The sequence below is a fragment of the Mytilus edulis genome, chromosome 3 (assembly GCF_963676685.1).
Source record: "Mytilus edulis chromosome 3, xbMytEdul2.2, whole genome shotgun sequence".
Classification (NCBI taxonomy): domain Eukaryota; kingdom Metazoa; phylum Mollusca; class Bivalvia; order Mytilida; family Mytilidae; genus Mytilus; species Mytilus edulis.
In genome coordinates, this window is record NC_092346.1 from 51,619,418 (window position 1) to 51,636,034 (window position 16,617).

At 31.7% G+C, this 16,617-nt stretch overlaps 1 protein-coding gene across 1 annotated transcript; it reads left to right on the plus strand.

Annotated features, from left to right (window-relative positions):
- Nucleotides 1-58: 58 nt before the first annotated feature.
- Nucleotides 59-16,244, plus strand: LOC139516764 (motile sperm domain-containing protein 1-like). Its single transcript, XM_071307055.1, has 7 exons — nucleotides 59-197; nucleotides 7,439-7,623; nucleotides 8,264-8,339; nucleotides 8,806-8,900; nucleotides 9,347-9,475; nucleotides 10,745-10,906; nucleotides 15,275-16,244. Exons 2-7 carry the CDS (start codon nucleotides 7,482-7,484, stop codon nucleotides 15,304-15,306), a joined length of 636 nt encoding a protein of 211 aa, XP_071163156.1. The 5' UTR covers nucleotides 59-197; nucleotides 7,439-7,481; the 3' UTR covers nucleotides 15,307-16,244.
- The last annotated feature ends 373 nt before the right edge of the window (nucleotides 16,245-16,617 follow it).

The window sequence follows — 16,617 nt, forward strand, 5'->3', positions numbered from 1 at the left end:
CTGTTTCCCTTCATGAAATTTCGGGATTTTTCATCAAAGATTATAGTTTAAACCCGATGAGCTCAAATGAAAATTACACATGAAATGATGACGTTTAACACAAGGAGAACAACAACAACAAAACCAGCTGATTTCACGACGCCAAATTTAGAATTCTTTATGCAATCACCAAAGAAAGACACATACTTTATCATTTTGTAAGGATCGATATAAAAATACCTAATATCTAATACATTTCAATGACATTGTTTTTATACAATTATAAGCATGGATATAAGTCATTGATGACCGTGATGTTTCTGAAACATATTTTTATTTATCATGCCTATGAGTATGAGTCAAGATCTCATGGTTATTTGGGAGTCTGCACACTCAACCTGAGACCTGATCCTGAGACCTTGAGACAACACTGGTGCAGGTCGTTTCGTAACCTGGTCGTTTCATAACTTACTAGGTTGTTTCGTACCTGAGCTGTTTGTAACCTTATATCAACAGGTCAGGAATAACCACTTATTGGTGGATTATACCTCAATTGACGTATAATCCACCAATTGAGGTATATTGGTATAGACCAATTGATGTATAATGCAAGTTTTTTGTAATTAAATGCTAGTGTGAGATAGGAGCATGATTTTGCAACTTGCAACCTATTTCATGACCCTTATTGAGTCCGCCGAAAGTTTCAGTTTTGTCAAAGCCTGCTGCATTTCTTGAGAATGCATGTGTACAACAATTCTTTTGTTGAAACATTTGTACTATTGACCATGATTGACTTTTAATAATGAAAGTCAAGTATTAACAAAGAGCTCCATTCACCTGTGGAGTTGTACTCATGATCACATAACAGCAGACAGTAATGATGTCCATTGACAGGTGATTACAGGTAAATTTGCCAATCAAGAATTGACAAGATAACAATAGAAGAAACTTCAAATACAATTATTGATTAAATGCAATATGTTATGTCACTATACTAAACTAGAAATGTTTGACAAGTTTTCATACCATAATATGGTTTTAAGAAAACAATGCTCCATTTTGGTGGAATAATTTGTTTTGAAAAACAAAGAATTATACACCAATTGGTCTATACCATTATATGTCAATTGGTGGATTATACGTCAATTGAGGTATAATCCACCAATTGGTAGTTATTCCTGACCTGATCAATACACCTTATTGCTATTTGTCCGCAATTACTGAATATCACGCAGGTTTCCATAAAATTTTGACGTTATAAAACAAAATATCTGACGCCACAATGGAAAAGTGATTGTTGTATGCGTCAAAAGTTCAAGCGGCCTGGTCATCCAGGATTAGCGATAAGGTGTATAAAGACAATATAATAATAATATGAGTCGTAGGTTACTTAAAAAATAATAAAAAGACCTATTGATGTATATATATACCTTGTTGATAAAAATCCAACCATAAATGCTCTCAAAAAAATTTTGGAAAAAAATATGTTTTTAATGAATATATAGCAAAAAAATCTCAAGTGACGAATACTTATGGCCACACTCTGTAATTTTACACTTTACAAGTACAGTTTTGCACATATATGTGAATAGAACAGAAGAATTTAAATGTCCATCATTCCTCTTAGTCTACAGATCAAGTTAATATCCGAAGGTAAACTAAAAAGATATCGGCGTGTTAGGACCCACTACATACAAGGCAGTGATATTGTTTGTCTTAAGGTAGATTAATGGTATACCGCCATCTTGGATTGTACAATCACAGTACAAAATCGGTCTAGTTATTTGCCCAAATCAGCAAATTTTGAAACCGATTTGCAATTTTATGGTTAGACTGTTTATTTATATAAAGAAAACTTGTTAATTTATTGTATTGTTTATACTGTTTTAACAAATATCAACCTTTTGTGGTTTTTAAAATCATTTTTTTTCAAATGAGCCATTTTACAGGGAGATAACTCTTTTAGTACAAAATTTATACTGGGCTAATAGGGATTTTTTGTTTTACTTGTGTCAAGAAAACAAGTTGGTGACACCATGTTTTCTTTTTATTTTCTTAGAACATATCATAAAACCTATCTTCCCACAATTTATTTCAAAATTCTATCTCATAGAATTTTTTTTTTATGCACTCTTATGTGTTTTTCCATGAACAAACTAACCAAATTTAGGCAATTATCAACGACTTGTAGCTTGAAAAATAGCACGGTGACCCATACTGTTTATCATATTTTTGAAAAAAGCATAGTAAAATCTTCATTTTGGCATATTATAAGAAAATTCTGTCTCAAAAAACATTTACTTATGATCTACCTTAAATTAGTGGAGAATAAAGGCTTTTTCCCCTGGAGAAAAATCCCAATTTGAAAAAAAAAAATGGCTTAAAATTATTCCTAGAAAGACAACTTTTTTCCCAAACAGTGCAGTCTCAATAGTTATTGTGCATGAATACAAACTGAAAAACACTAATTTAAACATTTTTCATGCCTAAAAATAACTATATGTGCACATTTGAGGGTCTGTTTATGTATCATCACTGACAAAATGGGGTCTTACTTTAAAGCAGGGTTTGACTCTTGAAAATGAGTCTGTAAATTGAAGTTTCAGTCAAATTCATGGTTTATTTTAAATTTCCAAATTTGATGAAAATGACGCATATTTTCCCAATAAAAAAGGGTAACTAGAGGTTGTTTTGAAAAAAGCCAACAATATCACTGTAAGGACGCATTTTCTCATTCTGGGATAAATACACTAAGAACCAGTATTGCAGACTAGGGGAATAGCTCAGCCTCTGGTAGCCTGGATGGAGGAAATTACATAGATATGGAAACATAAAAACACATCAGCTTCCATTTCTACATTTTAATCAGATAAAGATGACGTCACAAACAAAAATACAAAACACAGACAAAAGGGGAACAACTCTCTCTTACACAAATAAACATAATTCAACCATACAATACATACCGATATATCACATCAGATGTCCTATAGTACATTGTTTAGGAGGTGTGCTTTTGTATATGGACCAACTGCTGCTGCTGCTCCGGCCAACTAAGACTTGTTTCATGTTATATACTAGGGGTTTTCGGATGAAAAATCAGGTTTTATGCCAGTATAAACATGCAAACAAAGAACAACATAGTGATGTCTCTGAAAGAAAGAAAAAGGAACAGAGTAAGATAAAGTATTCTGAAAAAAAAACCCAAAACTTTAACTCCACCAATGACAGTCCCAAAGCCGGGTGAAACAGGAGGAGGGTTATGCAATTGCATGTAAAAGCGAGAAAAAAGTAGAAAATAAATATTTTTAGGTCGTGTGCCATAGGTCATGTGCCATTAATCAATTAAATCACTATACACCTGCTATAATTACTTGTTAGCTCACCTGGCCTAAAACTTTTACAAAAATCTTCTCCTCTGAAACTACTGGGCCAAATTAAACCAAACTTGGCCACAATCATCATTGGGGTATCTAGTTTAAAAAATGTGTCCGGTGACCCGGCCAACCATCCAAGATGGCCGCCATGGCTAAAAATAGAACATAGGGGTAAAATGCAGTTTTTGGCTTATAACTCAAAAACCAAAGCATTTAGAGCAAATCTGACATGGGGTAAAATTGTTAAACAGGTCAAGATCTATCTGCCCTGAAATTTTTAGATGAATCGGACAACCCATTGTTTGGTTGCTGACCCTGAATTGTTAGTTTTAAGGAAATTTTGCTGTTTTCGGTCATTATCTTGAATATTATTATTGATAGAGATAAACTGTAAACAACAATAATGTTCAGCAAAGTAAGATTTACAAATAAGTCAACATGATCGAAATGGTCAATTGACCCACTTAGAAGTTATTGTTCTTTATAGTCAATTTTTAACAATTTTCATAAAATTTGTAAATTTTTACTAACATTTTCCACTGAAACTAATGGGCCAAGTTCATTATAGATAGAGATAATTTTAAGCAGCAAGAATGTTCAGTAAAGTAAGATGTACAAACACATCATTATCACTAAAACACAATTTTGATATGAATCCATCTGCTTCCTTTAATATTCACATAGACCAAGGTGAGCGACACAGGCTCTTTAGAGCCTCTAGTTATTACCTGTCATTAGTTGTCATTAAAACATTAATGCTGTCACCTAGCGTAATTACCAATTAGCCATTAATTAAAAAGATTTAAGAAAGTTTTGAATTAAAAACATTACAATATTGTTATTTAATATGAGTTGACAATTTGATTGTTTATAAATAAAAACTTTAACTGTTTCATTTAAACTAATTAATTTAAACTAACACTTTATAACCATATATAATTACATCAGGTACGAAACGTCTCAGTTACAAATCAACATAGTTATGAATCGACCAGGTACGAAACGATCAGGTTATGAAAAGACATGCCTTCGACAACACTTTGGTCGCGCTAGAGTAGAGACCTATATCTCCATTGTTGGAAAACCATGAAATATGGTATCAGGTCTGATTGCTTTCAAAACACATTCCCATCCTAAACGTTTGCCTCCTGCGTTTGTTCCCACTCTATATATGGATGGAACGGATCTAGGGTGTGTCTGTGAAAGGGGGCGAACGAGAATGGAATGATTTATAACATACTATTTAATTGAGAATGGAAATGGGGAATGTGCCAAAGAGACAACAACCCGACCATAGAAAAAAACAACAGCAGAACGTCACCAACAGGTCTTCAATGTAGCGAGAAATTCCTGTACCCGGAGGCGTCCTTCAACTGGCCCCTAAACAAATATATACTAGTTCAGTGATAATGAACGCCATACTAATTTCCGAAATTGTACACAAGAAACTAAAATTAAAATAATACAAGACTAACAAAGGCCAGAGGTTCCTGATTTGGGACAGGCGCAAAAATGCGGCGGGGTTAAACATGTTTGTGAGATCTCAACCCTCCCCCTATACCTCTAGCCAATGTAGAAAAGTAAACGCATACCAATACGCACATTAAAATTCAGTTCAAGAGAAGTCCGAGTCTGATGTAAGAAGATGTAACCAAAGAAAATAAACAAAATGACAATAATACATAAATAACAACAGACTACTAGCAGTTAACTGACATGCCAGCTCCAGACTTCAATTAAACTGACTGAAAGATTATGATTTCATCATATGAACATCAGGCACAATCCTTCCGGTTAGGGGTTTAGTTTCATACCATCATAACATATATGAGAAGAACATAACCTGAGTCATGCCAACAACTGGTTTTTGAATAAATGTGTTTAGTTCCGATGCAAAGACCCTATAAGTGAATCAATATTAACGCCAAAATATGCAATCTTTAATGACCTGACAACAGTATCGTAACTATATCCCTTCTTAATAAGTCTATTCAAAGGTTTTGTTAGTTTTTGAGGTGAATACTGACACCTTTGTGCTTTATAAAGAATATTTCCATAAAAAATTGGGTGTGAAATACCTGAATGTATAAGAAGTCTGCATGTTGAGCTATATTTACGAATGATGTCCTTATACCGATGATAAAATTTAGTATGCATGCTAAGTAAACATGTATATCCAAAATACAATAAGTCTGAAATACTCAGTTAACAATCCATATACTAGATATTATATATATAAAAGAAGATGTGGTATGATTGCCAATGAGACAACTGTCCACAAGAGACCAAAATGACACAGAAATTTACAACTACATATATAGGTCACTGTACAGCCTTCAACAATGATCTACATGTATCAAAATTTTGTGTGTATTTTAGCTTAGACTTCATCTAAATAACTATTGAGATGACCTCCGAAAACTGATGATGGTCACATTACACAATATAAACATCAACATAAATAGGTTAAATATTGAATTCAGAATGGAAATGGGGAATGTGTCAAAGCCACAACAACCTGACCATAGAGCAGACAACAACCGAAGGCCACCAATAAATATAAATAAATATATATATCATGTATATATTTGGAAGTTTTCAACGACCTTGACTGGCTATATATACAGCCCTTGCATGGTTGGTAATAAATAGATAGTAACCTCGTGCAATTGGATTTTTCTATTTTTGTTGGATTCCATGTTATATGTTAAAAAATAGGTTAATTATCATCTTGTTTAACTGTATACAAATGAGTTTTTGTGGATCAAAAAGATTAAACTTTGTTTCACTTTCAATGTTGACATTCTTTTCCTGTAAATTACTGAACATGCATAGTTCATGGGTAATACATCTCTAGCTAAGGGGTTAAATTGATGGTCACATGAATATGGAGGTTGAGAATTATTCACTTGCAAGTAATAAACTTATCATCACTGTTTTGAGCTTATTGGGACAAAGTTGAACCATACTGGCTACTTAAAGCGAATTATCATCTCACTTGTTCACTTTCATAAATGTAGTGTTTCCTACAGGTGGTTTTGGCGTGTAATGGCGCCCTGCCGCGATTTCTCGACCCCCTGCCTTGATTACAGATGTATATGTCCTTTTTATAGTATTAAACTAGTATGTTTTAAATGAATCCATTTTATAGAAATTGCCTGTTTATGTTAAGTAAGTGCCCTAAAATTGTTGTCCATCGCGCTTAATGTGCCCTCTGAGCTAACAATTACCCTGCCCTTTTTAAAAGCTGCAGGAAACACTAAAATGATTAAACGGAATAAGAAATGATATTTCATTTTTTAATTTATCTCATACAGCTCTAGTGCCTCTTTAAATTTGCCTTAACCAAATTTCTTTTGAAACTTATACACAATATTTATTACCACAAAACTCAGATCAAGTACAAATTTGGGTACCGTCACATTTACTGTTCTTCAGTTATGTCCCTTTATAACTTTATATGATATGCAAGCAGGGGCAGCATCTGTGTCCTTTGGACACATTCCCCATTTATCATTGTTTATTATTTTTTATATATATCAATATCCCCTTTTAATGAATATTCTTATAATATACATAAATTTTCAACAATGAATATAATATCTTCATTCAAGTGTATTTTCCATTTGTTAAAAAGTCTGTTTGTTATTAATCTGGGAAAAAGAAGAGGGCATAATACATTTTTGTATATACATGTATGATGTAATGGTGAATTTAATAATTGGTCATTAAGTTTGAAACTATCTGTTTTCCATCCCATTATATCCAAACTGCAAAACCATGACTAAAAAGCCTTAACAAAGAATAGCAGGAGATGGCATTAGTGTCTTGCTTTGAAAGTATGGTTCTTAATGATGGTTTACAAAAAAAACCCATTGATGTTTAAGTGGATATCCAATTTCCATTAAATAATAAACAAACTAAAAAGTTTTACCTATCTCATTAAAATCCCATTGGTTAAAAAGTTACAAACCATTAATTGCAATTTGCTGATGTTTTAAACTTCTTCATTTCATAAATGTTCATGCATTACTGAATTGAAGTTTCTTTTTTTACCAACATTCTTTTAACTTTTTTTTTAGATTCAAAGAAAGCATCAACAAGATAAAAGACTACTCATGACAGATGCAACCCTCTCAACTGACAGATGGCAAACTCCCACTGTTTGTCTTTCCATCAAACCTGACATTTTATTCAGATGACCAGTCATCACATAAACAAATACTGACTGTGTATAATCCTTATGACTCTCCTCTAAAGTTTAAAGGTTTGTATATTATGTATAATGTACTTTAAAGAAAAGTATGAAAAAATTGTTTGTGTCAATCAATCAACTTTTAATGCTCGGCTTGATAACTATTTTGATTTGAGTGTCACTGATGAGTCTTATGTAGACGAAACGTGCATATTAAATTATAAGCCTTGTATCTTTAACTATTTACACCACTGGGTCAATGCCACTGCTGGTGAATGTTTTTCCCTTGAGGGTATCACTAGCCAAGTAGTCATTACTTCGGTGTTCACAAGGATATCATTATCATTGATATGATCATTTTTACAAATTTCCTGTTTACAAAAAATTAGAATTTTTCGAAATACTAAGGATTTTCTTATCCAAGGCATAGATTACCCTAGCCATATTTGGCACCACTTTTGGGAATTTTTGGTTCTCAATGCTCTTCAATTTTGTACTTGTTTGTCTTTGTAACTATTTTGATCTAAGTGTCACTGGTGAGTCTTGTGTAGACAAAACGCTCGTCTGGCATATTAAATTGTAAACCTGGTACCTTTGATAATTATTATGTGAAAATTGCATTTACCTATATTTCATGACAATTCTTTCTGTTAAAGATCATATAACATATCGTATATAGATTACTTTATTGTTCTTCTTATTTTGATTTAAGTGTTGTGTACAGCACCAAGAAGATACACAGTTGTTGATTCAGAAGGAACTATTAGGCCAAGATGTTGTGTTGATATGTAAGTTAATTTATGTAATGTGACGCTAAAACTTATTGGTCAAGTCATTACAGTGATTGGTTACTACTACACTTTATCAGTTTGGATTTCAAATGCAAAGACAACAGATCTCCAAAAAACTGGGTTTTCAAAGGCTTGTATCTCAAAAACTCACATCGATTGATCTTTATTTTTCAATGATTTTGAGCAATACATCTGACAACTGTATTTTGTATATGAAACAATTGTAAGGTATATATCATGTCTGTCTGGCAGGGTTCATTTGACTCTGAACTCATTTTCGAAGTTAATTGGTAAGTGTTTAGTTTCAAGATTAGATCATTGATATTTGATGCATGTAAGGTAAGGTATACCTGGCAGTCTGGTCCGTTTTGTATTCATGTACATGTACTCTAAACAATAAGTTAATCAGTAACCTATTTCATATCATTTGATTTTTGATAAGTCTGTTCTTTGATATTTTCAGAGTTGTGAGACATATTGATATTAATATAAACAATGAAGGGGTCAAAGATAAATTCAGAATACAAGTGGTGGAACATGGACAAAAGAAAGTTATTGGTAAATTATATAAAATTATGAATTTATAACTTAATTCCTTTGTCATAACATTGATGTTCTTTTCCCGTTTTCTTACGAAGAGTATATTTCACAGCTTGTTTGCTATGCTTGTGTCTGTAGTCATGTGTTCAATTTTAGGTCACATTCAAATAAATCCGCTATGTCACATATTTTGGTAAAATTTTGCATACAACTCTGGCTTGTTGAGCTATAACTGAAAAACATTGTTTTCAAATTGACAAATTAGATAATCTTTCAATGATTTCATGTTAACATTGTATGGCTATAGGAATCTGCACACATCAAGTCTTTAAATTATAACTTTAGCAGTTTATTATAATTACAATATTGATAAGTTCAAGTTTTATCTCAATGGGTATTTCTAAATCTTTACAGAAAATGCCACAAATTAAATGCGTAAGAAAATCTTTTCTTCTATTTTACAGGAAAGAAAGAAATTATATCGGTATTACTGCCTAAAAAAGAAAGATCTGTACAACCAGAGGAAAACTTCCAGTCTTTGCCTTCATCTACATTGCTTGCTGATAGATCTCAAAGCCTATCATCCAGACCAAGTAAGTTATATTATGCTTTTGACCAAATTATGGCATCTTTTTCAGGTGTCATTTAATACTAAGTGCTTCTAAGTGTTTACTGTTGTTTTTCAATGCAATCCTAGTTTACTGTCCACTGCTTGATAATATTTTTCTCCAGATTACCACTTTAAACCGATTTGACAGATATTCTTTGTTTACGCCAAAAACAGATCAGATTATTATTTTACTGTGATTGGATTATGTCCCTATAAAATAGGAAAATGGTTTAGGAATAATAATATAGGGATAGCAATTTTTATAGATTTCATTTAAATTTGTTTAAAACATTTTTCTATAGGCTTGTATGCAGACTTTAGCAAAATCACAAAACATTTTTTTCTTCAATCAAAATGTATTTGATATCCAGAATCTTTAATGAATTCACTGTGATATATTTTGTAAAACTTGAAACCAGTTAAACAGTCATGTAGATTAAAGGAAGAGAATTTCCAGAGATATGACCCTTAAAAATGGGCAAAAAATTGAAATTTTGTTTCAGCTTAACCCTTTCACCGATTGCTGTCCAGACAGAAGCTACTCTGAGACGATGGCTTCCCTGGCTACTTTTACTCAAGTGGGAGATCTTCATAATAAATGTCAATAAAAACTTGTTTGTAGTTATTTGTGTATTTATTTCATTCACTAACACCATGTTCACAGTTTTGTTTATGTTTTGATAATTTTTTCTTCATAAAATATTCAAATTTTCAAATTTTCGGCATTATATAGGTGAAATTCTCAAAATTCTGCTCTTTGACCCCAAATCGTAATTTTTTAAACCAAAACGGCAAAATTTTAAAAAATTTTATGAGGCAGTACAAATTCCTCACATTGAACGATGTTCATTCCAATCGTTTTGTACATAAAACGACATTTTATGTCAAAAAAGTATACTAGTTTGGCTTCAATTCTTCCATATTCTTTCAAAAAAATGTTCCCTCATTTCAAATTCTCGTAAATTCCGTAAATTTCCTCTGATTTTGACACGGTTTCAACAAACGGAAGCGCCATGTTTACACTTTCATCGGGGTATTCATCAAAGAAAGATAACTCATGTTTGCACTGTTTTGAGCGGGAAATATAAAAGATGTATTCTGATCCCGGTAAAACGGGACTCGTCGTCAGCTGTCTGAAGCGTGAATCCCGGTAAACCAGGACTCATCGGCGAAAGGGTTAAGTGTATTGATAAATTTTAATTTAAAAAAAATGTTTATCATGTCAAATAATTTGTTATTGTTTGTATTATAGGTAGATCTGAGAATAGTGGTGGACCCAGTCTGTTTGTGATTATTACTGCCCTAGTTTGTATTATTGCCCTCATGCTACCACAGCAGGGAGATATTGCCACCCGTCTTCCAGACTACTTGCATTTGTCAGTACCACAGAAACTTATAGCTGCATATATTTTAGGTAAGGCTTTTATAAAAACTTGCATATATAGTCATTGTGATATTACCCTTTTTGTCCCCTGCCTAACTTGTTGCTGGCAACATAAAAACACTGGGTCAATCCATCCAGTTTTGTTAAGGCTTTGGCATGTACAGTACTTGCAAGATCTTTATAAAACTTGTATCATAGGTTTATATCATCAGTATAGGACAAGTTCGAAAATCAGTACAGATCATCTATTTATAGAACAATAAATATATGGAATATTGCATTGTTAGCACTCCCATGTGATCAATTCTTGCCAGATTTTTATTAAACTTAAATCATAGTTATATATGAGCTATGTCTGACAAATTCCAATATAAGTGCAGATCAATTATTTGAAAAGAGTTATTCCCCTTTGAAATATTAATTATACAGAAAATTGCCTTATGCGAGCTCTAAATCTTGTCAGATTTTTATGAAATTCATTGAAGGTTTTTAGCATCTATGTTTTTGACGAATTTAAAATCAGTGCTAATCAACTATTTTTAAAAGAGTTATGTCCCTTGGATATATTACCTTTTTTGCATGTTTTTAATAAACCAAAGGTCATGAAGAGAATCTTTTGTTAGTAAAATTATTCAACAAAATGTGATCTATAAATTAGTCAAAATGGACAATTTTCAATTGACCACTTATAGGAGCTATCAGCATTAAAAGAATACTTTGAGTCATTTTGTGAATCTTTTGTTAGTAAAATTATTCAACAAAATGTGATCTATAAATTAGTCAAAATGGACAATTTTCAATTGACCACATATAGGAGCTATCAGCATTAAAAGAATACTTTGAGTCATTTTATGAATCTTTTGTTAGTAAAATTATTCAACAAAATGTGATCTATAAATTAGTCAAAATGGACAATTTTCAATTGACCACTTTTCATAAAAGAATACTTTGAGTCATTTTGTGGGTTTTTGTGCAAAACAAATATATTGTCAAATAACCCGAAAACAGTTATTGCCCTAGAATGATGCTTTTTTAATATTCTTTAATCACAAACTATTATAGATGGAGAGAAACAGTAAAAAAGCAAAATATATGTTCAGCACATTAAGATTAACAAATCAGTCATCACGGTGTAAATTGTCTCACTTGTATTAACCAATCACAATATGGCAGTTTAACATGAAGTATGATTAATATAGATATTGGATTTGTAAATTACAAAGGCATACAGAAAAAATTTGCACATCTTTTTCTTGTATTTTTTTTATCTACCAGTAACTTTCTTGAAGCAGTACACAATGGATTGCAAAAATAACAATGTGGAGCTCCATATTTTTTTTATATACTTTTTGTATACTTAAAATTTTAATATTATTTTACTCTCCAAACCATTTTATAAGCTGCAAAATTAAATTTCAATTTAAATGATAAATGATAACTTGAATTACAGATACAATTTGTTAAAATCTTGTTTGATTTATTAATAACACTTATTTTTCAGCAGTATATTTACACATACAGCTATCAGTTTATCTGTAGAAAAGATAAAATGTAGTATGAAAAGATTTTATTGTATAATTGTTTATCCCATAATCATAGGAAAAACTGTTATCAGATTTTATATTAAAGTCCATTGATAAGTAAGGTGTGTATAAAATTTACGTCAGACTTGGGATTCCTTTAATGCATTTACATGCTTGTAATTTTCATATAATATCTGGAATTTTATAATTAGTTATAGTTAAATACATGTCATCCAGAGTTGATTTACTTTTTCTTAAATTTTTTTTTTTTTAATATACAAAAATACTTTTAATGACCCCACTGTAGCAGAGGTGGTATCAAGTTTTACTCTTATCCACCGGATATCTGACTCTGGTTTCTGTTTTCTAAATGAAATTTGCTTCAACCAAATGCTCTGAAACTTATACACAATGCTTATAACCACAAAACACAGATCTATTTTAAACTTTGGTGAGGTCAGTATTACATTTCTAGAGTTATGCCTCTGTAAAAATGGAAAAAATGCTGAAATTTTTACAACCAAATATTTTGAAACTTATACACAATGCTTTTAAGTTATGTCTCTTTTTAGCTCACCTGGCCCAAAGGGCCAAGTGAGCTTTTCCCATCACTTGGCGTCCGTCGTCGTCCGGCGTCGTTAACTTTTACAAAAATCTTCTCCTCTGAAACTACTGGGCCAAATTACACCAAACTTGGCCAAAATCATCATTGGGGTATCTAGTTTTAAAAATGTGTCCGATGACCCGGCCAACCATCCAAGATGGCCGCCATAGCTAAAAATAGAACATAGGGGTAAAATGCAGTTTTTGGCTTATAACTCAAAAACCAAAGCATTTAGAGCAAATCTGACAAGGGGTAAAATTGTGTAACAGGTCAAGATCTATCTGCCCTGAAATTTTCAGATAAATCGGATAACCTGTTGTTGGGTTGCTGCCCCTGAATTAGTAATTTTAAGGAAATTTTGCTGTTTTTGGTTATTATCTTGAATATTATTATAGATAGAGATAAACTGTAAACAGCAATAATGTTCAGCAAAGTAATATTTACAAATAAGTCAATATGACCGAAATGGTCAGTTGACCCCTTTAGGAGTTATTGCCCTTTATAGTCAATTTTTAACCATTTTTCATAAATCTTAGTAATCTTTTACAAAAATCTTCTCCTCTGAAACTACTTGGCCAAATCAATCCAAACTTGGCCACAACCATCTTTGGGGTATGTAGTTTGAAAAATGTGTCCAGTGACCCAGCCATCCAATCAAGATGGCCGCCATGGCTAAAAATAGAACCTTGGGTAAAATGCAGTTTTTGGCTTATAACTCAAAAACCAAAGCATTTAGAGTAAATCTGACATGAGGTAAATTTGTTTATCAGGTCAAGATCTACCTGCCCTGAAATTTTCAGATGAATTGGACAACCCGGTTTTGGGTTGCTGCCCCAGAATAAGTAATTTTAATGAAATTTTGCTGTTTTTGGTTATTATCTTGAATATTATTATAGATAGAGATAAACTGTAAACAGCAATAATGTTCAGCAAAAAAAGATTTACAAATAAGTCACGATGACCGAAATGGTCAGTTGACCCCTTTAGGAGTTATTGCCCTTAATAGTCAATTTTTAACCATTTTTCGTAAATCTTAGTAATCTTTTACATCTTCTCCTCTGAAACTACTTGGCCAAAATCATCATTGGGGTATCTTGTTTAAAAAATGTGTCCGGTGACCCGGCCAACCATCCAAGATGGCCGCCATGGCTAAAAATAGAACATAGGGGTAAAATGCAGTTTTTGGCTTATAACTCAAAAACCAAAGCATTTAGAGCAAATCTGACAAGGGGTAAAATTGTGTAACAGGTCAAGATCTATCTGCCTTGAAATTTTAGGAATTGTTTTAAGAATATTTTCCTAGCTAAGGAACTTAGTCATTTTATAGGAAAATGTATAAAAGATGGTACAGTTTTAGTGTAATCAACTCTTCTATGTCCTTTGTTCATTGATAGATTGTTGTCTCACTGGCATTCTTACTGTATCTACTTGTTTTTATTATACGACTGCAAAAATTTTTGGTCGTATATTGGAATGACGTTGGTGTCGTCGTCATCATATTCGTCCAAAGACATTTGGTTTTCACACTATAACTTTAGTATAAGTTAGTAGAAATCTATGAAATTTAAACACAAGGTTTATGACCATAAAAGGAAGGTTGGGATTGATTTGGGAATTTTGGTCTCAACAGTTTAATAATAAGGGGCCAAAAAGGGCCCAAATAAGCATTTTTCTTGGTTTTCTCACTATTACTTTAGTTTAAGTAAATTGAAATCTATGAAATTTAAACACAAGGTTTATGACCATAAAAGGAAGGTTGGGATTGATATTGGGAATTTTGGTTCCAACAGTTTAGGAATTAGGGGCCAAAAGGATCCAAAATTAAACTTTGTTTGATTTGAAACATTATTTGATTTCATCAAAAATTTAATTCTTGGGGTTCTATGATATGCTGAATCTAACCATGTATTTAGATTTTGGATATTAGACCATAAAAGGTAAATGTCCAATTTAAATTTTTTAAGTTTAAGTTCATAGACCACTTTCATTCTGTGTCAGACACCTATGTTGTGTCAACTATTTAATCACAATCCAAATTCAGAGCTGTATCAAGCTTAAATGTTGTGTCCATACTTGCCTCAACTGTTCAGGGTTAGACCTCTGCGGTCGTATAAAGCTGCGCCCTGGGGAGCATCTGGTTAACATTGCCTATAGCTATCATTTAATCAATAGTTTAATAGTCCAAAATATCCAAAATCATTGAAACATCAGGTAGTATTCTGGACAAATAAAATTTTTAGATGTTGACATATATTTTTGTTCTCTTTACAGGATTGGTTACTATGGTGATATTACATGTGTAGTGAATGGATGAAGTTAGTGATGCTTTGCCTTTTTTGAAGCGACCATATTGTGATACAGTGTTTTTATTATTGTTTGATTAACATATTTATAAACGCCCTCTGGTCTTGTTTAAGGGTAAACTTTTTTATTGGTATTATCCAAAACAAACTTTAGAAGTACAATTTCTGATTACTTAGTTACAAATGCATATACATGCTTGCTAATGACTTTCATTTTTAACTCCATGATTTATTTTGTAAAGATATTTAAAAAAAATCAATAAACCATGAATTGAATATGGCATTCTTATAACATTGTATCTTTTTGTTGGCAGCATCTTGAAATGACTATCAGCAAATCGAATAGAATAATCATTCATGAGAGAATTTCTAAACAAGTATTTATAAAGAAGGGAGATAATTTATTAAATAAACTTGAATATTTAGAAATTTCAAATGCAAACCTCATACATATAATAAATGAAGAAGTGGCAATTATTTATTTCAGAAGGACCTTATAATAGTCACTGTTTGGGTCTTGAAAGTAAAATATCATGAAATATACAGAAAATTTATTAATTGGAAAGTATGACATTAATGGTTTAAATAATGTTTTCAAGTTTTTTTGTTGGTTTTAGCACAATATTTGTATGATTTATTTCTCTGTACTTTTGATTTTATTTCATTGTAAGATCTTTAAGTATTCTGTTTTTAAAAATACCTGTATTTTCCAGTTTTTGATTCATCTTGAAAAATGACCATAATTTTAGCATTTGAGTAAGTGAGTAACAACTTTTATTTGGACCAATTGATTGCAGAATGTGTTGTTTGTGAAATATTTGTGTTCATAACTTATAAAGTAGTATCGTATCATATATTAAACCTAACTATGTTGTATGTAGTATTGTATTTTATTTATATGCATTCTGAACATGTGCAATAAATGTGTTTTAAAACAATGTCTTGCTATTATAAATGAAGAATATGTATGAACTAGAACTGTTTTACGCTTGAACATTCTCCTCTTCACTTCACACCTACCACAAAAAATGAAAAAAAATATTCGAGCCAAATCATAATGATATGCACCCTCATGCAAGATATCACAAATAAACCACGAAGTAAAATAAATAAAGTGATGGATATCACTCATGGAAAGATTGGAAGAGTAGTTTAATTAATTTCATATCAATGTATGATGGGAACAAAAAAAGAACATTAATAAAGCAATAATGCTGAAAATTACATAAACAGCAGGTCTTAAGAAGGAAAAGTGCTTTTCCAGTATGAAGATAAAATGAGCTCAAATTAAATAACATGGGTCTCAAAAAA

What these genes read in the sequence shown, in the direction of transcription:
- LOC139516764 (XM_071307055.1), top strand. Translation starts at nt 7,482, where the DNA reads ATGCAACCCTCTCAACTGACAGATGGCAAACTCCCACTGTTTGTCTTT. An exon ending in CTCTCCTCTAAAGTTTAAAG is followed by an intron (nt 7,624 to 8,263) that starts GTTTGTATATTA and finishes TTTTGATTTAAG; the next exon opens with TGTTGTGTACAGCACCAAGA. An exon ending in TGGACAAAAGAAAGTTATTG is followed by an intron (nt 8,901 to 9,346) that starts GTAAATTATATA and finishes TCTATTTTACAG; the next exon opens with GAAAGAAAGAAATTATATCG.